The sequence below is a fragment of the Bombyx mori genome, chromosome 24 (genome assembly GCF_030269925.1).
Source record: "Bombyx mori chromosome 24, ASM3026992v2".
In the NCBI taxonomy this organism is placed as follows: Eukaryota; Metazoa; Arthropoda; class Insecta; order Lepidoptera; family Bombycidae; genus Bombyx; species Bombyx mori.
Genome location: NC_085130.1, coordinates 2,460,096 through 2,482,139, shown reverse-complemented (window position 1 = coordinate 2,482,139; position 22,044 = coordinate 2,460,096). Strand labels below are relative to the sequence as shown.

At 39.8% G+C, this 22,044-nt stretch overlaps 1 protein-coding gene and 1 long non-coding RNA gene across 7 annotated transcripts in view; both read left to right on the top strand.

Annotated features, from left to right (window-relative positions):
* The window catches only part of LOC101746092 (pleckstrin homology-like domain family B member 1), a 120,909-nt gene that overhangs the window by 87,856 nt on the left and 11,009 nt on the right, over positions 1-22,044 (top strand). For all 6 annotated transcript variants that reach the window (XM_062675596.1, XM_021346370.3, XM_062675597.1 and 3 more), the window contains one exon: positions 8,135-8,165. In XM_062675596.1, the coding sequence (XP_062531580.1) occupies positions 8,135-8,165 (31 nt within the window). The remainder of the gene's footprint in view (positions 1-8,134; positions 8,166-22,044) is intronic.
* LOC134201231 (uncharacterized) lies at positions 17,322-21,806 on the top strand. Its single transcript, XR_009976420.1, has 2 exons — positions 17,322-18,845; positions 21,066-21,806. It is a non-coding gene; the product is annotated as an uncharacterized LOC134201231 (long non-coding RNA).

The window sequence follows — 22,044 nt, the reverse complement described above, 5'->3', positions numbered from 1 at the left end:
ACAGGAAAGGCCTCCGGTAATCCTTCAATCATAAAAAAAGAAACATTTGCATATTATCTGTCTACGGACCGAGCAAGATCTCAAAAACCTCGAGCAATTTTAGTGTAGTTATATATCTTATCATTACCCACGTGACCCTAATAAATCAAAGCAATTGAGAGCTGATGTCACACGATCATGCACGAATTGAATCAATCAGCTTAAATCACCAGCAATTTAGCGTTGTGCGTTGGAAATTGAATAGTTACGGTCAGACACACATAAAGCGTCCAAAGTAATTCGTGCTCGCCATTATATCGAAAGGATGCCTAATTTGTCCGTGAAACCAATAAAAAACTGTAAAATATTTATTCGAAAATGTTAGATATATTAAAATGTTTTTTTTTTATTGACAATGTTAAGCTGCGGTGATTTCCGAACGAATTTTTAATTAATTTAAAATACTTTACACTTATTATTTATGTTTTATTACATGAACGACGCGACGGCGACCACGAAAACTGTAAAATATTCGAAAATGTCGGAAATATTAACATGAAACTTTTAATTGAAAACGTTAAGTTGTAGTGATTTCCGAACGAATTTATGATTAATTTAAAATACTTTTACACTTGTTATTTACATTTTATATTACATGGACGACGGCGACCACAAAAACTGTAAAATATTCGTAAATGTCGGAAATATTAAAATGAAAATTTTAATTGAAAAGTGTTAGTAACACACTCGGTTTTAGTCTCTTTTTTTCCTACCTAAGCTGAGAGCCTTGAGAGGCTATATCAGCGTAACCTTAACTAGTAGGTGAGCTCACGGGGCTCAAACCTGACGACGTTGCTAACACGAACCCTAGCAAGAGCCGTGCTTCGCAGAATCTACTACCGGATCGGAAACGTGACCCACTGAGAAGATCCGGCGAGAAACTCAGTGGGCTGTGTTAATTTACTCGTCAATCCCTTCGTCGCAAGCAACGGGTTCGACGAGAACGATGACCGGTGCTTGAGGTACCTAGAAGCACCGTTAGTGGATTGGGAGGATCCAATATGACGTGTTTGGGAATGTTGAGTCCCGTGAGCTCACCAACACGTCAAGAAGCTGAAATACTCTCTTAAGGCTCTCAGCGTAGGTACGAACGAAAAAAAAATTAGCTAGTGGAATAAGGTAAAAATTCAGTTGAAATATCGAGAAATGAATAGTTTTGATAGTTAAATTCGAAGCACGCGCCTCGCGTTATCCTAGCGTACTAGAAAACGTGCTAACATTGAGTAAGAATGCAAACAATGCATCATTATTATTCATAAGTTACGTTATTGTTAAGATAAGTAGAAGTGGTTGCGTCAGAAAGAAATGTTAAAAGAATTTAACACATTTTTTTTATTTATTATTTAGGTGGTCGAGCTCACGGCCCACTTTGTGTTAAACGCTTTTCATCCTGTATATCAATGACATGCTGTCTATTGATGGCATGCATTGCTATGCGGATGACAGCACGGGGGATGCGCGAGATATCGGCCATCAGAGCCTCTCTCGGAGCATGGTGCAAGAGAGACGATCAAAACTTGTGTCTGAAGTGGAGAACTCTCTGGGGCGAGTCTCCGAATGGGGTGAATTGAACTTGGTTCAATTCTACCCGATAAAGACACAAGTTTGCGCGTTCACTGCGAAGAAGGACCCCTTTGTCATGGCGCCGCAATTCCAAGGAGTATCCCTGCAACCTTCCGGGAGTATCGGGATACTTGGGGTCGACATTTCGAGCGATGTCCAATTTCGGAGTCATTTGGAAGGCAAAGCCAAGTTGGCGTCCAAAATGCTGGGAGTCCTCAACAGAGCCAAACGGTACTTCACGCCTGGACAAAGACTTTTGCTCTATAAAGCACATTGTATTTTCTTTTTGTGTACAATAAGTATAAATAAAAAAACGCGAGACCAAATTCTAAAAATAGGATTAATTTTTCTTAAACCTCTAGAAATATCTACAATTTTTTATTTGTATATATGTGTGAACATGTGTAATACACCTTATATCGGAAACGTATCGATCAATCTGTTTTTGATTTTATCAATGCACCGGTATTATGATTATTGAGATAGCAAAGGTATACGTCATTCAGCTAACCGGCTTAAAGAACCGGTTTCCGCGCCGCGAGTACATCGAAAACGATACTCTGGTGATGGAATCGTGGCTTATTGGAACCGATTATAGACACAAACCTGGAAACCAAAAGCTGGAACTGGAAAAACACATATTAGTTTTCTGAACTGTATAGATGCGCCATCGATTAACTTTCACGGTGAAGGAATAACATCGTGTAATAAAATTCCAACCCGCAAAAAAATTTAATTTGCGTAATCACTGGTGGTAGGACCTCTTGGGAGTCCGCACGGGTAGGTACCACCACCCCGCCTATTTCCGCCGTGAAGCAGTAATGCGTTTCGGTTTGAAGGGTGGGGCAGCCGTGGTAACTATACTTGAGACCTTAGAACTTATATCTCAAGGTGGGTGGCGCCTTTACGTCGTAAATGTCTATGGGCTCCAGTAACCACTTAACACCAGGTGAGCTATGAGCGCGTCCATCCATTTAAGCAATAAATAAATAAATTCTACTGCTCTTGCTAGGGCTAGTGTTAGCAAATTCGTTAAGTTAGAGCCCCGTGAACTCATCTACTTCCTCGATGAATCTAGTATGACCTCTTCGGCTTACTAGAATAGGTAGGTAAAAGCAAAACTCGATAAGACAGAAGAAAACAATGAGCATAATATTCCGATAAAAAAACAAGTCAGAAAGGAAGAACCTTCATTCGAATATAATCTCAACAAAAAATATCATCAATTCAACTTTTGTCAATATATTTATAAGTTTTTTTTTTTTTACGTAACCTGTTTTCGCTCAATGTCATATTACGATTTAATATCAGTATAGTGTTTGCGTTATCAGGACGAACGTGTTTGTGTTTGTCGATAGTGATTCGTTTTGTGATTTTGATGCTGTACGGGAACGCGTTCGGAGATTTTCACATACCACCCTGTGAATAGATAAAGCCCTATAACAATCCATCCATAAGGGTACCTGTCCACCAGAGCAGAGCGAGGCAGCGGAGCGGAGAAACGGAGAAATATTAACTAATAAGATTGTACAAACTGGTGGTAGGACCTCTTGTGAGTCCGCGCGGATAGGTACCACCACTCTGCCTATTTCCGCCGTGAAGCAGTAATGCGTTTCGGTTTGAAGGGCGGGGCAGCCTGTCAGCAAATTGTACTGTTGATACTGAGGCCTTAAAACTCGTGTCTCGAGGTGGGTGCCGGCATTGAGGTTATATAGACGTCTATGGGCTCCGGTAACCGTTAACACCAGGTGGACTGTGAGCTCGTTTACCCATCTAAGCTATAAAAAATTACCAACCATTCCGCCTATTTCTGCTGGCAAGCAAACAAACATTCCGGTTTTAAGATTGGACAGTCGCGGCTTAAGTGAAATTTCGACCTCATGTGTCAAAGGTCACGTCGCGGTGTTGTAACACTAGAACTATCGCAAATGAAACGCCACTAAAAAAAAATCTTATAATAAATTAATAACAAGTGTTTTATTGGAAGGAATCGTTCTAATAGATATGTTGTAAAGTCGGGTCAGCCAAAACCGCAGACCACCCGTTCAGTGTATTGACAAACGGATTGACAACGGATTGTACGGATTTAATTAGTCAATTCAACCACAAAGTACATAAATTTAGTAATATCGATACGACTAGTTGTCAGATAAAAGACAATAAAAAAAATATGCTAAGTTAGTAAGTGAGTGATACCAATAAAATGATTGGAAGGCCGAAAGAGAAGCAGGACAGTCTCTGGTGTTGGTAAGTGCTATAACTTTTTTTTAATATATCAAAACACAAAAAATCAAAAAAATAGAAAAAAGAAACAAGGAAAATGGTGTGCTTAATTTAATTTTAAATAATCATAATAAATAAATTTGAACATACCTAAATAAATCATTTTAATTAATAGTAAAATACGAAAAACTTTTCGATAAGGAATTACGTCATTGTCAAAGATCGTCCATATGAATTAAAAAGAATCACTCATTAAATTTATTATCTTATATCGAATTTTAAATAATAATAATAATAAAGATCATTTATTGCCTTTCACATCATAAAATGAAATACAAAAAAAAGAAAAGCAAAAAAAAGAGAAAAAGGCAAAAGGAGGTGGCTCAGCTATTGCTGTTCAAGGTTGATAAATTGAACAGCGCTGATTTTCAGTCACCCCCGTTTCCCTTTGGTTCTTTGCGGGAATGAAGACTCCGTACGTGTGTACATACTCAGAATATGATATAAATTAGTAAAATTAGTAAATTATAAAAATTTAAGAAAAAACAAAATAAAAATCAAATTAAATGGTGAACCCGAAAACAAAACCAAAAATTTAAGAAAAAAAACAAAACAAAAATCAAAATGTTACTTTATTTTATATCTTGTGTATACGACTCATCTGTTGGTGAGTTGTAACCGTCATAGACCTTAGGAATACCAGGATCATAATGAAGGAACTGATGATCCGTCTCATAAGTCCTTAAAATTCATAAAGATGTTTTTTTGCTCACCTTACTGTCTGTAGTCTCGAGTGGTTAATGTGGCTTCACCGGATAAAAGTTCAAGGAAAACGGTGTGCTTTATTTAATTTTAAATAATAGTAAAACTCGAGAAACTCTCGATAAAGAAATGACGTCATTGTCAAAGATCATCCATATCAATTAAAAAGAATTACTCATTAAATTTGTTATTTTACACCCATTTTAAATGTTACTTTATTTTATTTCTTGTGTATACGACTTATCTGTTGGTGAGTTGTACCCGTCATGGACGTTAGGAATATTATGAACATAATGAAGGAACTGATGATCCGTCGGATAAGTCCTTAAAATTCATAAAGATGTTTTTTTGCTCACCTTACTGTCTGTAGCCTCGTGCGGTTCTGGCTTCACCGGATGTGTAGGGCAGTGTAGGCGAGCTCACGGGGCTCCAAGCCTGAGAGAATTTGCTAACACTAGCCCTAACAAGAGCAGTGCTTCGCTGAATCTACAACCGAATGGGAATCGCGTAAAGATGAAATGACTTGCAACTACGCATTCGGACTTCGAGTGTGCCAGACTGCGATCTGTATATAGAAACATGCATTACCCTGGGGCAGCCAGATTGATTTTATCAATGCACCGGTATTAAGATTATTAAGATAGGAAAGGTTTTTTTTTATTGCTTACATGAGTGGACGAGGTTTTAAGTGGTTACTGGAACCCATAGACATCTACAACGTAAATGCGCCACCCACCTTGAGATATAAGTTCTAAGGTCTCAGTATAGTTACAACGGCTGCCCTACCCTTCAAACCGAAAGGCATTACTGCTTCCCGGCAGAAATAGGCCGGCCACCATCAGGTGGGCCTTATGCTCGTCTGCCTACAAGGTCAATAAATAAACTGCAGAGTTCGAATGAAAAGGACTAGCCAGAGAAAGTGTCATAGATTCTAAAGCTTCCCTGCGCACCCTTAAGTCTGATCGCAATTCAGACTTCATAACTTTCGCAATAGTCACGACCATTTGATTATTTGCTTCATGCACCAGCAAAATCAAGGAGTTCCCAAATTTAACTTTAAAATGATTCTTCTGCGAATATAAAATGATTCGTGCTTCAAAGCAACGCGTTTTCATTCCCCGATTATTTCTATGTTGAACGTTTGCAATTATTTCCTTAATTAATGTGCATTGTTGTAACATTTCCAAATTCAATCCGTTTCTTTGGCACGATAAGGCGTTTTTTGTTTTCAATTAACCTATCTATATCCGGTTGCTTAGATGGGTGGACGATCTCACAGCTCACCTGGTGTTAAGTGGTTACTGAAGCCCAGAAACATCTACAACGCAAACGTGCCACCCACCTTGAGACGCAAGTTCTAAGGTCTCAGTAAAGTTATAACGGCTGCTCCATCCTTCAAATCGAAACGCATTACTGCTTCACGGCAGAAATAGGCAGAGCGGCGGAACCTACCCGTGCGGACTCACAAGAGGTCCTACCTACCACCAATAATTACTCTAATAATAATTTTGCGGGTATTATTTTTATTACACGATGTTATTCCTTCGCTGTGGAAATCAATCGTGAACGTTGGTTAAGTACGTGTTTCATTAGAAAAATTGGTACCCGCCTGCGGGATTCGAACACCGTTGCATCGTTAGATACGAATGCACCTGACGTCTTAACCTATAGGCCACGACGACTTTGAAATATAATATCAGCAGCAACGAATTCCCAAGACAATCTTATAGAAAACAAAATTGTAGACGGTCATAAACTCGAAACGCGTATACATAAAACAACTCGTTTTATTGTTTTCTTTTAATAGATTAATATTTTTAGGCATCGGTTCAGAAAGGTCATTGCGTTTCCGCTGAATGTCGCGACGCTGTGGGAATGGGTAGCTGTTAGCTTGTTGCATTGTGGGATACTAATGTCCCATCTGTTTTGCAATATACTCTTCGACCTCGTGTGTGGTCAGAGACATTCTGGTCGTTTGTCTCGTGAACTAGTCCACAGAAATCACAATGACCCTCGGTATTGTGAAGTGGCGACGTCTATCAAATGATATCGCGTAGAACAACCTGGATTTCTCGTCTGAAACTGTAGCTTACCGCTAAGAAAATACGTTCGATAATCGTCCAAGACCTAGTCCTTGTTTCGATGCACTTCGATAAAGCGGCACGACACGAGAACCCTCTCATCGTGGCCGCCGGCAACTACATTTCCGATCCTGCGGAAAGAATGGAAAGCAGTCGACGTCGCCCCAAACACGTTATTTCGGATACTCCCGATCCACTAACGGTGCTTTTAGGTACCTCAAGCACCGGTCACCGTTCTCGTCGAACTCGTCGCTTGCGACGAAGGGCTCGACGAGTAAATTAACCCTCAGACACAGCCCACTGAGTTTCTCGCCGGATCTTCTCAGTGGGTCGCGTTTCCGATCCGGTGGTAGATTCTGCGAAGCACGGCTCTTGTTAGGGTTCGTGTTAGCAACGTCGTCAGGTTTGAGCCCCGTGAGCTCACCTACTAGTTAAGATTCCGCTGAAATAGCCTCTCAAGGCTATCAGCTTAGGGAGGAAAAAAAAATGTTTCGATGGACATCTCTGCTCCTGAGTCAGTCAGACCACTGTCCTAGAAATGACACAATTACATTCCCAAGTTTCATTACACGTCCCTGGACTGTACAAATCGTTCGTGAACACGGAAATTTTATCCGATTAATAAACGATGTAAAAGCTTCGAAATGGTAATTACGTGGAAAAAACCAAATGGATGATAACGTGAAAGCTGAAAGCTTTCGATAACAGCCGACAAGGGCTTTCGGAATACACCGAAATTGTCGTATCGCTATAACATATCTTTTTTCGAGCGTACTTCTAATAATAGCGTGGGCAGCGCTTGGCTTTTTACGTGGCATTGGCGATAGTTATAAGCATTTTTCCTCCCCTCCCTAATCATTGGTAACCTAAGCGATTACTCACGGACCGGTATGTGAGCTCACGGGCTCAAAATGCCAACAATGACCCTAGTAAGAGCAGTGTTTCACTGAATCTACCACAAGATCGGAATCGCGACCCACTGAGAAGATCCAGCGAGAAACTTAGTGGGTTTAAGCATTTACCATCAGGGCCGTAAGCATTGATAGGAAATGGATGGCAATACAAAAACAATATCAATATGAATTAAAAGGGATTTGAATAACAAATATTTGAAATCAAGTCTCAAGAATTGTAGCATTCTTTCGCGTCAAGCTAAACCTTCACTTCACAACCTTATGGTCTAATGTCATTTGTCCAATATGATAGAGACACAATTCTAAACTGATTCAGGCATAGGTTTTTTTACCTTTTCTTTGCATCTCACCTGTTAGATTACATATTTAGATTAATTATTTACAGAAATTATTAGCTTCATAAAAAAAGATCGTTATTGAGAATGTTGAATCAATTTCACTTTGATATTTACAGTGTGGTAATTTGTACGATATTCAATCTTATGTGTTTAATCTTAAGATCTAATTGGTCTGAAGTTGCATTTTAATGATTAACCTTGTCTTTGTTCACAGTTCGGGCTTGTTCTCATCGTCGATTGAAGAGGTAAGTCCCGTTTGTTATTTTCATGGTAAATTGGTGAAAAGTGTGACGTCACAGACGATCGAAAGGTGTATTCATTATTAGTAAGGTGAAGCGGCAATAGTCTGGTCATATTAGCCAGAGAAACGATAATCGTTGGGGTAAACGTGTTCTTGAGTGGAGACCGCGAATTCACAAACGTATTGCAGGACCCCCTCAGCTCCGTGGAGTGACGATGTGTGCAGGGTAGCTGGAAAGGGTTGGATGAGAGAAGCCGAGGATCATGCTCAGTGGCGTGTAATTTTTTTTCTTTAATTGTTTAGATGGGTGGATGAGTTCACAGCCCACCTGGTGCTAAGTGTTTACTGGAACCCATAGATATGTACAACGTAAATGCGCCATCCACCTTGAGATATAAGTTCTAAGGTCTCAGTATAGTTACAACGGCTGCCCCACCCTTCAAACCGAAACGCATTACTGCTTCACGGCAGAAATAGGCAGGGTGGTGGTACATACGCGTGCGTACTCACAAGAGGTCCTACCACCAGTAAGAAGCCTATGTCCAGCAGTGGACTGCTATAGGACAATGATGATAATGATCCACCAAAACACTATGTCCACGACGATGTCTCGTCTTGGAAAAATCTCAAAAATTTTTGCAGCGCCGCCTAAGAGGTCTAGTTTTAAATGTAACCCACTCGTTTACATACAAAATAATAAATAAGGCAATATCGGTCCTGTCGTTTGGAAATCAGTTTTTTCCCCTACTTCGCTGGTAGCCTAAGAGGATATTCTAGGTCCGCACGGACGGGTATGTGAGCTCACGGGCTCAACCTAAGAGAATTTGCTAACACTAGCCCTAGCAAGAGCCGTGCTTCGCAGAATCTACCACCGGATCGGAATCGCGACTCACTGAGAAGATCCGGCGAGAAAGTCAGTGGGCTGTGTCTATAGGTCAGTTCGCTCGTCGAACACTTCGTCATAGTCGACGGGTTTGACGAGAAAGGCGATCTGTGTCTGAGGGTCTTAAACTCACCGAAAGTGAATCCGGGGGATCCGACAAGACATGTTTCGGGTGACGGCGGCTTTGCGTTGCCCCGTAAAGGAAATCAGTGACAAATCGACAAACACAATACAATGGGCACATTAAAAACGAAAAACCTTACGTAGTCCATCGAAGTCTTAAGTCCCATTCCCGATCCTGCGGACAGAATGGAAAGCATTCGACGTCGCCCAAAACACGTCATTTCGGATCCTCCCGATCCACTAACGGTGCTTTTAGATACCTCAAGCACCGGTCATCGTTCCCGTCGAACACGTCGCTTGCGACGAAGGGCTCGACGAGTAAATTAACCCACAAACACAGCCCACTGAGCTTCTCGCCGGACCTTCTCAGTGGGTTGCGTTTCCGATCCGGTGGTAGATTCTGCGAAGCACGACTCTTGCTAGTGTTCGTGTTAGCAACGTCGTCGGGTTTGAGCCCAGTGAGCTCACCTACTAGTTAAGGTTACGCTGAAATAGCCTCTCAAGGTTATCACCATGGGTAGAACAAAAAAAAATCTTATGTTGCTGTCATTCACGGACATCAGTAATAAGGCACAGCCTAACGAGATCTGCGGATTATCGAAAAACAGACTTACTTTTTCACAGCGCGCACTTAATAAAATTTCAATTTACGACAATTTTTAAACGTTTCTTGTTCACGGAAGTCTTCTATTTCTTCTAATAGCCTCGAAACACAATCATGTAAATGTTTAAATATCACTCTAATGTATTTATCAATCATCATGATTCGCCTATAACATTAACGAATAATGTCTTCCGGTGCGCGTTTGGAGAGTATCACACAGGATGAGCGGCTGACACTGCGATGTTAACAGTTCATAGATTTCATTTTGAGACATTAAAGAGACACATTATTGTAAAAATTAAAATATATAGTCATGGGTTTCGATTCATTAGATAATAGACTCTCATGTACAATAATCTATATATTAATACGTGAACCAAAACCTTTGTACTCCTTTTTACGAAAATTACGCGAACGGAGGAGTATGAAATTTCCCACACTTACAGAGAATATAGAGAAGGAGTGCACAATGCTAATATTTTTTTAAAATAATGCATAAAAGATACATTAAATCAATAAAGAAAACATTACACACACTACCATATATTTGAAACACACACACACACACACATGCATTTTCTTATTGCATAAAGTCTATGGTCCAATTGAGAATAGATCAAATATTTTTTGTCTTTGTTAATATTTGTCTAAAGCGTAGTCTTGGCGAAATCTGTGATTATAGAAGTATAATATTCTTTGACAATAGAACCGTAATAATGTTCAAACTTATAATTTCAATTAATTATAGTCGAATTTCGACTACTGCGGGGCCACTAGTACCTTTTAAAACTATAAAACGTCGCTACATTATCGTGTCCAGTATCCACTTAATATTGAGTGGTCCTTGAGTTTACCTACGGATATAGAAAAGCATATATTCATTAAAACTCTAAAATAACGAAATCTTAACATTGTCCGAACTACGGAACATCTAAAAAGAGACAGAGACCTTCCAAAAATATCCGAGAACATCGCAGAACATAAAACCCGTCAATTAATTGTGACATTTCATTGCTTCGTTGCCGTCACGACTCTCTTAACTAGAGGGAGCGTGAAACGCAACGCATTGAATAATAACAGATTTATTGCCATAGTTAAAATAACAGAAATAGACAAACAAAGGAATCACGTACTCAATATTTTTTATGTAACTCTGTCTGCTGGTATTTTCCAGAGATAATTGTACATACATATTTTACTCCTAAAATTAGTTTTGATCGTCAAACGTTTAAAAATCGACCACAATAACCTCAAAGCCTCAAAGCTTAGATTCGTTTTGTGTAATATTTTTTTGTTATTTAATTATTTATTTTTTCTTAGATGCGTGAACGAGCTCACAGCCCACCTGGTGTTAAGTGATTACTGAAGCCCATAGACATCTACAACGTAAATACACCGCCCACCTTTATATATTAATTCTATAGATATTAGTTCTAGATTATAGATATTAGTTCTAAGGTCTCATTATAGTTACAGCGGCTGCCCCACCCCTCAAACCGCAACGCATTTTTGCTTCACGGCAGAAACAGGCGGGGTGGGGGTACCTACAAGTGCGTACTCACTTTTTTTTGTTATTTAAATTAAGTAGGTAAGTAGCTTATTCCAAAAAAAGAAAATACCCTCATCTACGAAACAAAAGAAAGGAAATCTGTTGACAGAGACACGAAGAGAAATAATTTCTGTGTATTAGCTTATTTGCAACCAAATAATAAATTAAAAGATTCAATTAAAACAAAATTAATTAATAGAGCACATCAGTTTCAAGGTGACGTGTAATTTATGTAACCAGGGAGTTTTACAACCCTTTTTTTTAAGTCTTCTGATTTTACCACGGAATTTAGGTATGATTCTAGGTCAGGATCGAGATTCTTGTTAAAAAAAATATATATAATTTTTTTTATTGCTTAGATGGGTGGACGAACTCACAGCCCACCTGGTGTTAAGTGGTTACTGGAGCCCATAGACATCTACAATGTAAATGCGCCACCCACCTTGAGATATAAGTTCTAAGGTCTCAAGTATAGTTACAACGGCTGCCCCACCCTTCAAACCGAAACGCATTACTGCTTCGCAGCAGAAATAGCCAGGGTGGTGGTACCCATCCGCGCGGACTCACAAGAGGTCCTACCACCAGTAATTACGCAAATTATAATTTTGCGGGTTTCATTTTTATTACACGATGTTATTCCTTCACCGTGGAAATCAATCGTAAACAATTATTGAGTACGTATTTCATTAGAAAAATTGGTATCCGCCTGAGATTTGAACGCCGGTGCATCGCTACACACGAATACATCGAACGTCTTATCCGTTAGGCCACGACGACTTCAAATCAACTTCGACTTCAATATTAGGCAATTATACGTCATTCTTGACTATTTTTCCTATTTACCACGTAGACACAACATAACGGATTACAAGCCGCATCCAGAGCCGCTTGTAAGACAAATGATAATTTCCTCTCGAGAAACAGGACGCGCCGAATTAAAACACATTTCTATTCCTGTGGGAATGTTCGTTCAGAATCCGCGTTTGATGAATTGAGAAACATCTTCAGTTCGGGCCCCTTTCATTTTAAATCTTATTGGAACGCTTTTGAAAATTGCTTAATGAACTAATTATAGAGTTGTGGCAGATACATAGAAGGATGACACGTAAAATCGTGAAGCGTTCCACGGTTTTTGAAAGTACTTAACGGTAGGACGCGGTTTGGCTCTACTTCTAGCATTGCTGAAGTCCATGGACGACGGTAACCACTCACCATTAGGTGGGTCATATGCTCGTCTGCCTACAAGGACAATAAAAAAAAGATAATGACGTCGCAAGTTCCCACTGCGTCTAAAATCATATTGGAAATTGACATTAAATGGGTTTTCATATTAAAAATCGAATAAATGAATTTGGCACTATGAAAGTGTATATCGATGGGGGAAAGGCTATTTGGTTTAAATACCATTAATGGACCATTACAAATTGGATAGGAAATAAAAAAAATATCGATGATGATCATAAAATGTCCGATTACTTAGATGCTGGTGGTAGGACCTCTTGTGAGTCCGCACTGCTAGGTACCACCACTCCGCCTATTTCTGCGGTGAAGCACTAATGCGTATCGTTTCGAAGGGTGGGGCAGCCGTTGTAACTATACTGAGACCTTAGAACTTATGTCTCAAGGTGGGTGGCGCATTTTACGTCGTAGATGTCTATGGGTACCAGTAATCACTTAACACCAGATGGGCTGTGAGCTGGTCCATCCATCTAAGCAATAAAAATAAATTAGGTGTTTGATTAAAACCATCTAAAATATTGTCGTAAGCTGAAGAGGTATCACCAACCAAATAAACGGGGGTAAAAGGGAAATCAATATTAGTACAGCCTAGACGGCTAACAGAATTTGTTCTGATGCTTATGAGTCCTCCTCCTTGCGTCGTATTCCTCATTGCTGAGGGTCGTGACCACACTTTTGTATCACCTTCGCACGCACGATCTTTCTCCATCCATTCTTGTCTCTAGCGGTGTGGAGGGCGTTGTGAAATGTGGAATCAAGAGCGGTGCGGATCTGTTCGGGCCAACGTATTGGGTTGCGCCCCCGAGGTCTTTTCCCATCTACCTAACCAGTCACGATGAGCCTCTCGAGATTGTTTATGAGTAGGTACCTACTAACACCAAGCATCTGCAAATCCATCATTTAAACAAAATACAAGATCGCTTATCGTTCAAAATCACAAAATTTCATCGCACCGAAAAAACGTAATCTTCCGTTTTCCAAATCACCATAGATAAAACGTATCCTTATCTAATCGATTTCATATCTAAATTTTGGACAGGAATTTAGTTGTTACTCGTAATTGTTTGAGTTTCATTAGAACTAGAACGTTGTTGTACATTATTAAAATATTATATTAATTATTTCTAGTGAATTTTCTAATAATCAACAAGTGTCTATAAAAGTTCTGTAATTCAAAATTTGAGTGATTTTTATGGCTTTTTTATCTGTCGCTCACCATTACGGTCTTATGTAGTGTAATACAGGAAATAAAGTCAAATTTAAACACGAACTAACGAGACGATACAACGTGAAAGCAGAGATTATATAGCTAGTTCCAACTATCCAGTTTCAATAAGAATTTAATTGTGAAGCCAACTGAGATTATGAGGAAGAGAGTATTGATAAAAAATGTAAGTGAATAAGTATTTATTAATTCGCTTTTTTGTTTGTATGGAAATTTCTGATTGATTTCAAATTATAGCCCATTTTAGCTGGATTTTTTGACATAAAACTATGATTGTGTATGTATGTATCTGAAATTGTTCTGAACAGAATCGGATGCCACAAGTAAAACTAAATGGGCAGTTTTAGGCAGCGGCTTGACTCGGTTCCTGGCGTTGTTGACTTCCATGGGCGACGGTAATGACTCACCATTAGGTGGGCCGCGTGCTGGTCTGCCTACAGTGGCAATAAAAAAAAAATTTTTAAAAGTGTCTTTCTACTTTCCCTGCCGGAGCAAAGCTCATCTCTGATGGGTTCTGCACTGATCCGCAATGCTGTCTAGATAACATTTTTGCCACGTACCATTCAGCTCTGGAATGAACGTTTCTCTGAGTTTTTCCCGTGTGCTACGAAATGTTTCTCTTAGAGAGAGATTTGAAGAGTCTTAAAAAGAGTCCTCTGCAACATGTAGCTCACTCCTGGTTTTACTACTGGAAAAGAATACAAAAATCAGATGGAGCCCAAAATTCTGTCTATTCCGCAATCAACCCTTTTCCAACCTTGCAGGTCATTTGCGGAGCAGCTGCTCTTGAGTTGTTAGGTCTCCTTCTGAAGCGATTGGGAAGCTCTTAGCTAGGCTTAGCTCCTGTCAATCGTACAAACCATTAATATCCTCTCGGACTGTGGTGAAGTCGTCGTGGCCTAAAGGATAAGACGTCCGGTGCATTCGTGTTGAAGCGATGCACCGATGTTCCAATCTCCCAGGCGGGTACCAATTTTTCTAATGAAATACGTACCCAACAAATGTTCACGATTGACTTCCACGGTGAAGGAATAACATCGTGTAATAAAAATCAAACCCGCAAAATTATAATTTGCGTAATTACTGGTGGTAGGACCACTTGTGAGTCCGCGCGGATAGGTACCACCGCCCTGCTTATTTCGGCCGTGAAGCAGTAATGCGTTTCGGTTTGAAGGGTGGGGCAGCCGTTGTAACTGTACTGAGACTTTAGAACTTGTATCTCAAGGTGGGTGGCGCGTCTACGTTGTAGATGTCTATGGGCTCCAGTAACCACTTAACACCAGGTGGGCTGTGAGCTCGTCCACCCATCATCTAAGCAATAAAAAAAAAAATAGACCTTACACCCAGGTAGGGAGGCAGACTACGTGTGTATCAGTCCAAACAACAAAATGACGAATTATTTATTTAGTTTGGCGAGCAACCGTTAACCTGTGCGAAAACAAAGTACATACATATGTTTCTAAATAATTCCGTAATATGTTAATTCGGACACGTAACACTAGCGTACTTGCATCCACCACTATTATTTACGTATTTATAAGATATCAGAACTAATGGTGAATTAACCAGGAACGCGCTTAATATATACGAAGCGTTCATCCAATGTTGTTTGTTGTTTTGTTGTTAATTCTAGACACAAATAGAGCGGTGTTTTCTTCTTTTAATTATTTTATTTTATTTCTTATCTTTTATTTTATTTCTATGGCTTGCGGACTAGGGCTTAATGGTATCGTCCATAAGACACCTTCAAGAGATCATTAGGCAGGATTGTGGTACTTGGTACAAGTACCCTGAATATTTTAAATCCCGACATCTTCTGTTTCGCCGCCAACATAGTTTTACTAAATAAAAGCGTATTTGTTACCTGAAATCATTATTGCCGCGTCCCATTCGGTTCTGAGAGAACTCTCCACAGGGTTGGTTGGGGGTTGACCATATGGGGGTGCATTACTAGTTAATCGGGTTTTTGAAAGCTGCGGTTAAAAAATTAAAATACTGTAGATTCATAATGCCCTTGGTCTCGCGTCTTCGCCAGCCGAGCGTCTTTGGCTTGAACTGCCAGTCTGGTTATACTGTTGAAACAAAACCCCCCTGCTTTGACGGGTTTTGTCTTGGATGAATATCCGACGTCGGGCGTGAGTGCAGGGAAGTCACTTAGAGGGTGGGCCTTTAACATGTCCTGAGAAACCCGCCAGACGAGAACCCCTTGTTTCTGTAGACGCAGGAACCGGAAAGGGTCTCGGCCCAGCCCCAGACAAAGGCACCCAATACCGTACCTAATCTGGCTGCCCCAAAAGGTACAATCATTTGCCAATAGCACAGTAATTACGAAAGCTGCATGAATACAATTTTCTTAAGTCAGTCGCCAATTCGATCGCTTAGTTCACCGACCTCAACGTTTCCTATATTGAAGTTAGTTTAAACTTAACATCAGAATAAAACACCATCAAGAGTCGGTCACGCCAAATGAAGACGTTTCGAACATTTTGTTCCGCGACCCCAAGAACTTGAACACAAGATTACGGAAAGCTTGTCTCTCTCTATGAGGACATATATCTAAACATTCTGACCAGATTTGAAAGGTTTCTAACTTTTTTTTTATTGCTTAAATGAGTGGACGAGCTCACAGCCCACCTGGTGTTAAGTGGTTACTGGAGCCCATAGACATCTACGACGTAAATGCGCCACCCACCTTAAGGTAAAAAATTTAAGGTTTCAAGTATAGTTACAGCGGCTGCCCCACCCTTCAAACCGAAACGCATTACTGCTTCACGACAGAAATAGGTTACAGATTTCCATTAAAATGTTTTTGGTAATATCTTTTTTTTTCTTCTAGAAAAGGCACATCACTATCGTTTATTTACGTTGATAATTTACGCGCTCTCCTGTAATGATCATGTTTTTTTTTTTATCGTACGAATTCTCGAGCGTCTTCTGTCTGTTTGGATTTAGCTCTGTTGTGAAAATATATTCCGAGGTTTGTTTTCGCCGATATGCTGTTTTAAATGTTCTCGCCCCGTCCGGTCTGGTTTTGAATGGCGCGCTATTTCGGGTCAAGTTTAATCAGCTAGCTATCACGGCTGATAATCTGACTAGGCGCAAGTTTTGAAGTCGTGGCCTAAAGGATAAGACGTTCGGTGCATTCGTGTTGAGCGATGCACCGGTCTTCGAATCCCAGGCGGGTACCAATTTTTCTAATGAAATATGTCATCAACAAATGTTCACGATTGACTTCCACGGTGAAGGAATAACATCGTGTAATAAAAATCAAACCCGCAAAAACTATAATTTGCGTAATTACTGGTGGTAGGATCTCTTGTGAGTCCGCGCGGGTAGGTACCACCACCCTGCCTATTTCTGCCGTGAAGCAGTAATGCGTTTCGGATTGAAGAGTGGGGTAGCCGTTGTAACTATTCTTGTAGATGTCTATGGGCTCCAGTAACCACCCACTAAACACCAGGTGGGCTGTGAGCTCGTCCACTCATCTAAGCAATAAAAAAAAGTTTTCGCGCAAATTAAATAAAAATCTGAATCCGAAGTCGTCGTGGCCTAAAGGATAAGTCGCCCGGTGCATTCGTATCGAACGATGCGATTGAACCGGTGTTCGAATCCCACAGGCCGGTAGCAATTTTTACTAATGGATTACGTACTTATCAAATGCTTACTATCGATTTTCGTGGTAAAGGAATAACATCATGTAATATAAATGTAATGTAATATCAATCAAACTCGTTAAAAAATATAATTTGCGTAATTGCTGGTGCTAGGGCGTATTGTGAGCCCGCACGGGTAGGTACCATCAGCCTACCTGTTTCTGCCGTGACGAAGCGTTTCAGTTTGAAGGATGGGGCAGCCGTTGTACTAAAAAATCGAGATTTGCTGGTGGTAGGACCTCTTGTGAGCCCGCACGGGTAGGTACCACCACCCCGCTTATTTCTGACGCAAACCAGTAACGCGTTTCAGTTTGAAGGGCGGGGCAGCCGTTGTAACTATACTGAGACCTTAGAACTCATAGCTCAAGGTGGGTGACGGTTTTTACGTCGTTGATGTCTATGAGCTCCATCTAAGCAAAAGTATCTAAAAAAAAAGATCCCATGATTGAAATGTCGGGCGATTGTTTTCCCAGTCTCTGAAGATTAAGATTGAATCGCTCTTTCCTCATTTCTCACAATGTTGCGAAAGGTTAGTGAATTAAACTCTCAGATATCCGACCTACAATTAGCCCATAGACACAGCCCACTGCGTTTCTCGCCGGATCTCTCAGTGGGTGGCGTTTCCGATCCGGTGGTAGGTTCTGCGAAGCACGGCTCTTGGTAGGGTCAGTGTTAGCAACACTCTGGTTTGAGCCCCGTGAGCTCACCAACACACGTTAGGGTGAAGCTGAAATAGCCTCCCAAGGCTATCAGCATAAATAGGAAAAAAAAAAGTTGTCTATTGGTGGGTAACGCCTTAAAATTATTCACTAAGTTACAAAGCAATAAATGGCCAAATACCAATTGCGACTTCGTTGTAATATACATTACGTAGAGAAATGAGAAATAAAAACATCAATAATTTAAAAAAAAATTCAAGACCAATCCGATTTTATGCATTCTGACGATTATACCAACCGCCTTATTCCTAAATCTGAGACTGCTGATGATACTATCAAAACAATGTGACCACGAATTAAATTAATTGAAAACGCAGACAAACAAGATGGCGCTGATAAAACCACACCGCATATCAATTGTAAATAAAGAATAAGTAATGACTATAACACAGGGTAGAGACGCCCACGACATCTCTCGAAATGAAAATAGAATGCTTAAAATTATGTATTTTTGTCTAGTATTGTCAGTTTGAACGCGTCCGTTCGGGTGATCGCTTCGTTTCCCCGAGATTTCGGCGGGAAAATAACGCGATATGTGCAAAGGCTGTAGGGAATAAATTCCTTTGGTTTAAAGTCCAATAAAAAAATATATTTGTGGACGTTAAAATATTAAATTTGAAATCAACAAAATTAAATAACAGTGATCGACAATTTGTTGAATGTTTAGAATCAAATAAAACAAAATTATTGTAAGCAAAATAAAATCTATTTGTATCCCAATTAAACAATCAGATCAAACAATTTTAATGTAGCAGGATGATTCCTTTGCTACAATTATTCAGCGACAAAAAAAATGGAAATTTCTTAGTACTTTTTACTTTTGGTAAATTATCTGTAGTCTCTCTCATAAACTGGGAATTTTGTTAGGCTTTGTTAAATAACTAATTTCAGTCTTAAATGTGCGCGTTAAATAACGATTATTATAAAATAAATCCATCGCAATCGCGTCCCTATCCTACGCGCCAAACGGAACAAATGTTTGTAAAAAAAACACAATTTCTTCTCTCACAATCTCACAAGATTTCTTATTCATTATTTTATATGCTCATCGTCGTGTTTGCAGGGTTCATATAAAGCCCTTATCATTAATGTGAATTTTTCAAAAGGAATTTTTCAAATTTTTCGCATTGAATTAAAAGTGTGCGCGTTAATTTGTTCCTATTTTCATTGTACTCTTTTTTTTGCTTATTTTTTTTTGCTTAGATGGGTGGACGAGCTCACAGCCCACCTAGTGTTCATTGGTCACTGGAGCCCATAGACATTTACAACGTAAATGCGTCACCCACCTTGAGATATAAGTCCTAAGGTCTCAGTATAGTTACAATGGCTGCCCTACCCTTCAGACCGAAACGCACTACTGCTTCACGGCAGAAATAGGTAAGGCGGTGGTACCTACCCGCGCGGACTCACAAGAGGTCCTACCACCAGTAATTACGCAATTTATAATTTTGCGGGTTTCATTTTTATTACACGATGTTATTCCTTCACCGTGGAAGTCAATCGTGAACATTTGTCGAGTACGTATTTCATTAGAAAAATTGGTACCCGTCTGCGGGATTCGAACACCGGTGCATCGCTTCAACACGAATACACCGGACGTCTTATCCTTTAGGCCACGACGACTTCAAAACGACTTCAATTTGTGACGTTTCGAATACTCCAAAGTTTTCGCGGTCGCGGGCGACTGATATTCGTAATATTGTTCTTTTACGATAACTGTAAATTGGTTTTAATTATGTTTAAGACACGGGCAAAACTCACGCTCATATATACATACGTTACTTCGACGTTATTGGTTGTATACCCATAGTTTACTTTTACTGGCCGTAGGACGTAAGGTAAGCCCGCACGGGTAGCCAACACCATCCTGCTTATATGTGGATTACTGGTGGCCCGAAGGCCTTTCCAATTTCACCAGGACAGGTAGGCGAGTAAGGGCTCAGCCAGGTAGCTGCTTAAATGTGCCCGAAGTGATAAGTAATTTTATGCTGTCCTCGAATTACTCCAAGCTCTCCAATTTCTAAAATCATCTCCATTCAAAGGAAAGGTTGACCGCAAAAGACCGCTTTCGGCGATAAATCCGTCTATTGTATTTTAGTTAAAATTTAAAAGTTTCTAATTCGCTTTTTCGATATACATTTTTTTCCCTATTTATGCTGATAGCCTTGACAGGCTATGTCAGCGTTACATTGTCATTATATTGGTGTACCCAACACAACAAAAGTGTATTGCATGGTAATATAGTTAACTACCGGGGGTCCCATCGTCTGTGTATGGTCTTCTAAACCATACGGTCAGATAATCTTGAACCCGAATCATAAGTACTAAGTTAGTAAAGTATTGTAAGATCAGAAGACTGGTGGTAGGACCTCTTGTGAGTCCGCACGGGTAGGTACCACCGCCCCGCCTATTTCTGCCGTGAAGCAGTAATGCGTTTCGGTTTGAAGGGTGGGGCAGCCGTTGTAACTATACTGAGACCTTAGAACTTATATTTCAAGGTGGGTGGCGCATTTACGTCGTAGATGTCTATGGGCTCCAGTAACCACTTAAAATCAGGTGGGCTGTGAGCTCGTCCACCCATCTAAGCAATAAATAAATAAAAAGATCAGACGCAAAATTTTGGTACTTAGAATATTAAAAATCATCTCCCAAACGGTATCTTAAATGAACAACTTTTAAAAATGAATTTTATTAACACTCATATCCTGTATTCCAAGTAAGATTTTTAAACTAAAGTTAAATTCAAAGAACAAATCAAATAGTAAAATAGAACGGACTTGCAAATCATAATCTACCCGCGAATAATTTTTTTTTATCAAAAATCCTAAACAACCAACAGAATATTTTCTTTTAAACACATCCGTTTCTCAAATGACTCTTTTTTTTTCTATCTATCTTCTACAAAATAGACTTGGCAAACACAACAGACTGTGTGTCAACGAAGTCATTTATAAGTGAGTAGTACACTCAATTAATTTATGAACGATTACGAGAATATAAAATACATTACCGACTATTTTGAGATAATTGCACGTATCCGTATTGAAAATTTCAGAACACTATTAAAATACGCTCGTAAAAATGTTCATAGAATCGAAATTTGCGATTATGCAGGTAAGGATGTAACTATACTTGAGACCTTAGAACTTATATCTCAAGGCACCCACCTTATATCTTAGTCTATGTCTAGTCATTGTAGGTCGTATGTCCCGTCAAAGAGGTTGCACGCCAAGAAATCCTTTTTTTTATTGCTTAGATGTGTGAACGAGCTCACAGCCCACCTAGTGTGGTTACTGGAGCCCATAGACATCTACAACGTAAACGCCGCCACCTACCTCGAGATATGAGTTCTAAGGTCGCAGTATAGTTACAACGGCTGCCCCACCCTTCAAACCGAAACGCATTACTGCTTCACGGCAGAAATAGGCAGAGTGATGGTGCCTACCCGTACGGACTCACAAGAGGTCCTACCATCAGTAAGTAAGTTACTTTGAACAAATCCCCTCCCAGCTACTCTAATAGTAAAAAATTTAAATGATCTATTTATGCTCGCGCCAACATTCATTAGTATTAGCGGAAATAATATTTTTCTACAGCTCAGTAATAAATGATATTCAATTATTAGACAATTTATTTCAATCAAAACGAAACGATTACATTAACTTAGTGGCGTGCCAAAATTATGAATCTATACTAATATATAAATCTACAGTGGTTTTTACGGATGTTCCGTTATAACTACTGAACCATGCATCCGATTGACTTGAAACTTGGTATCCATGTAGAAAATACATGTACTTAATGGATAGGCTAATATTTATATGAGTGTTGGACTCCATACACCAGTTGCGGGGGCGTTAATGATGAGAATCTTTGTGGGGGTGAGAA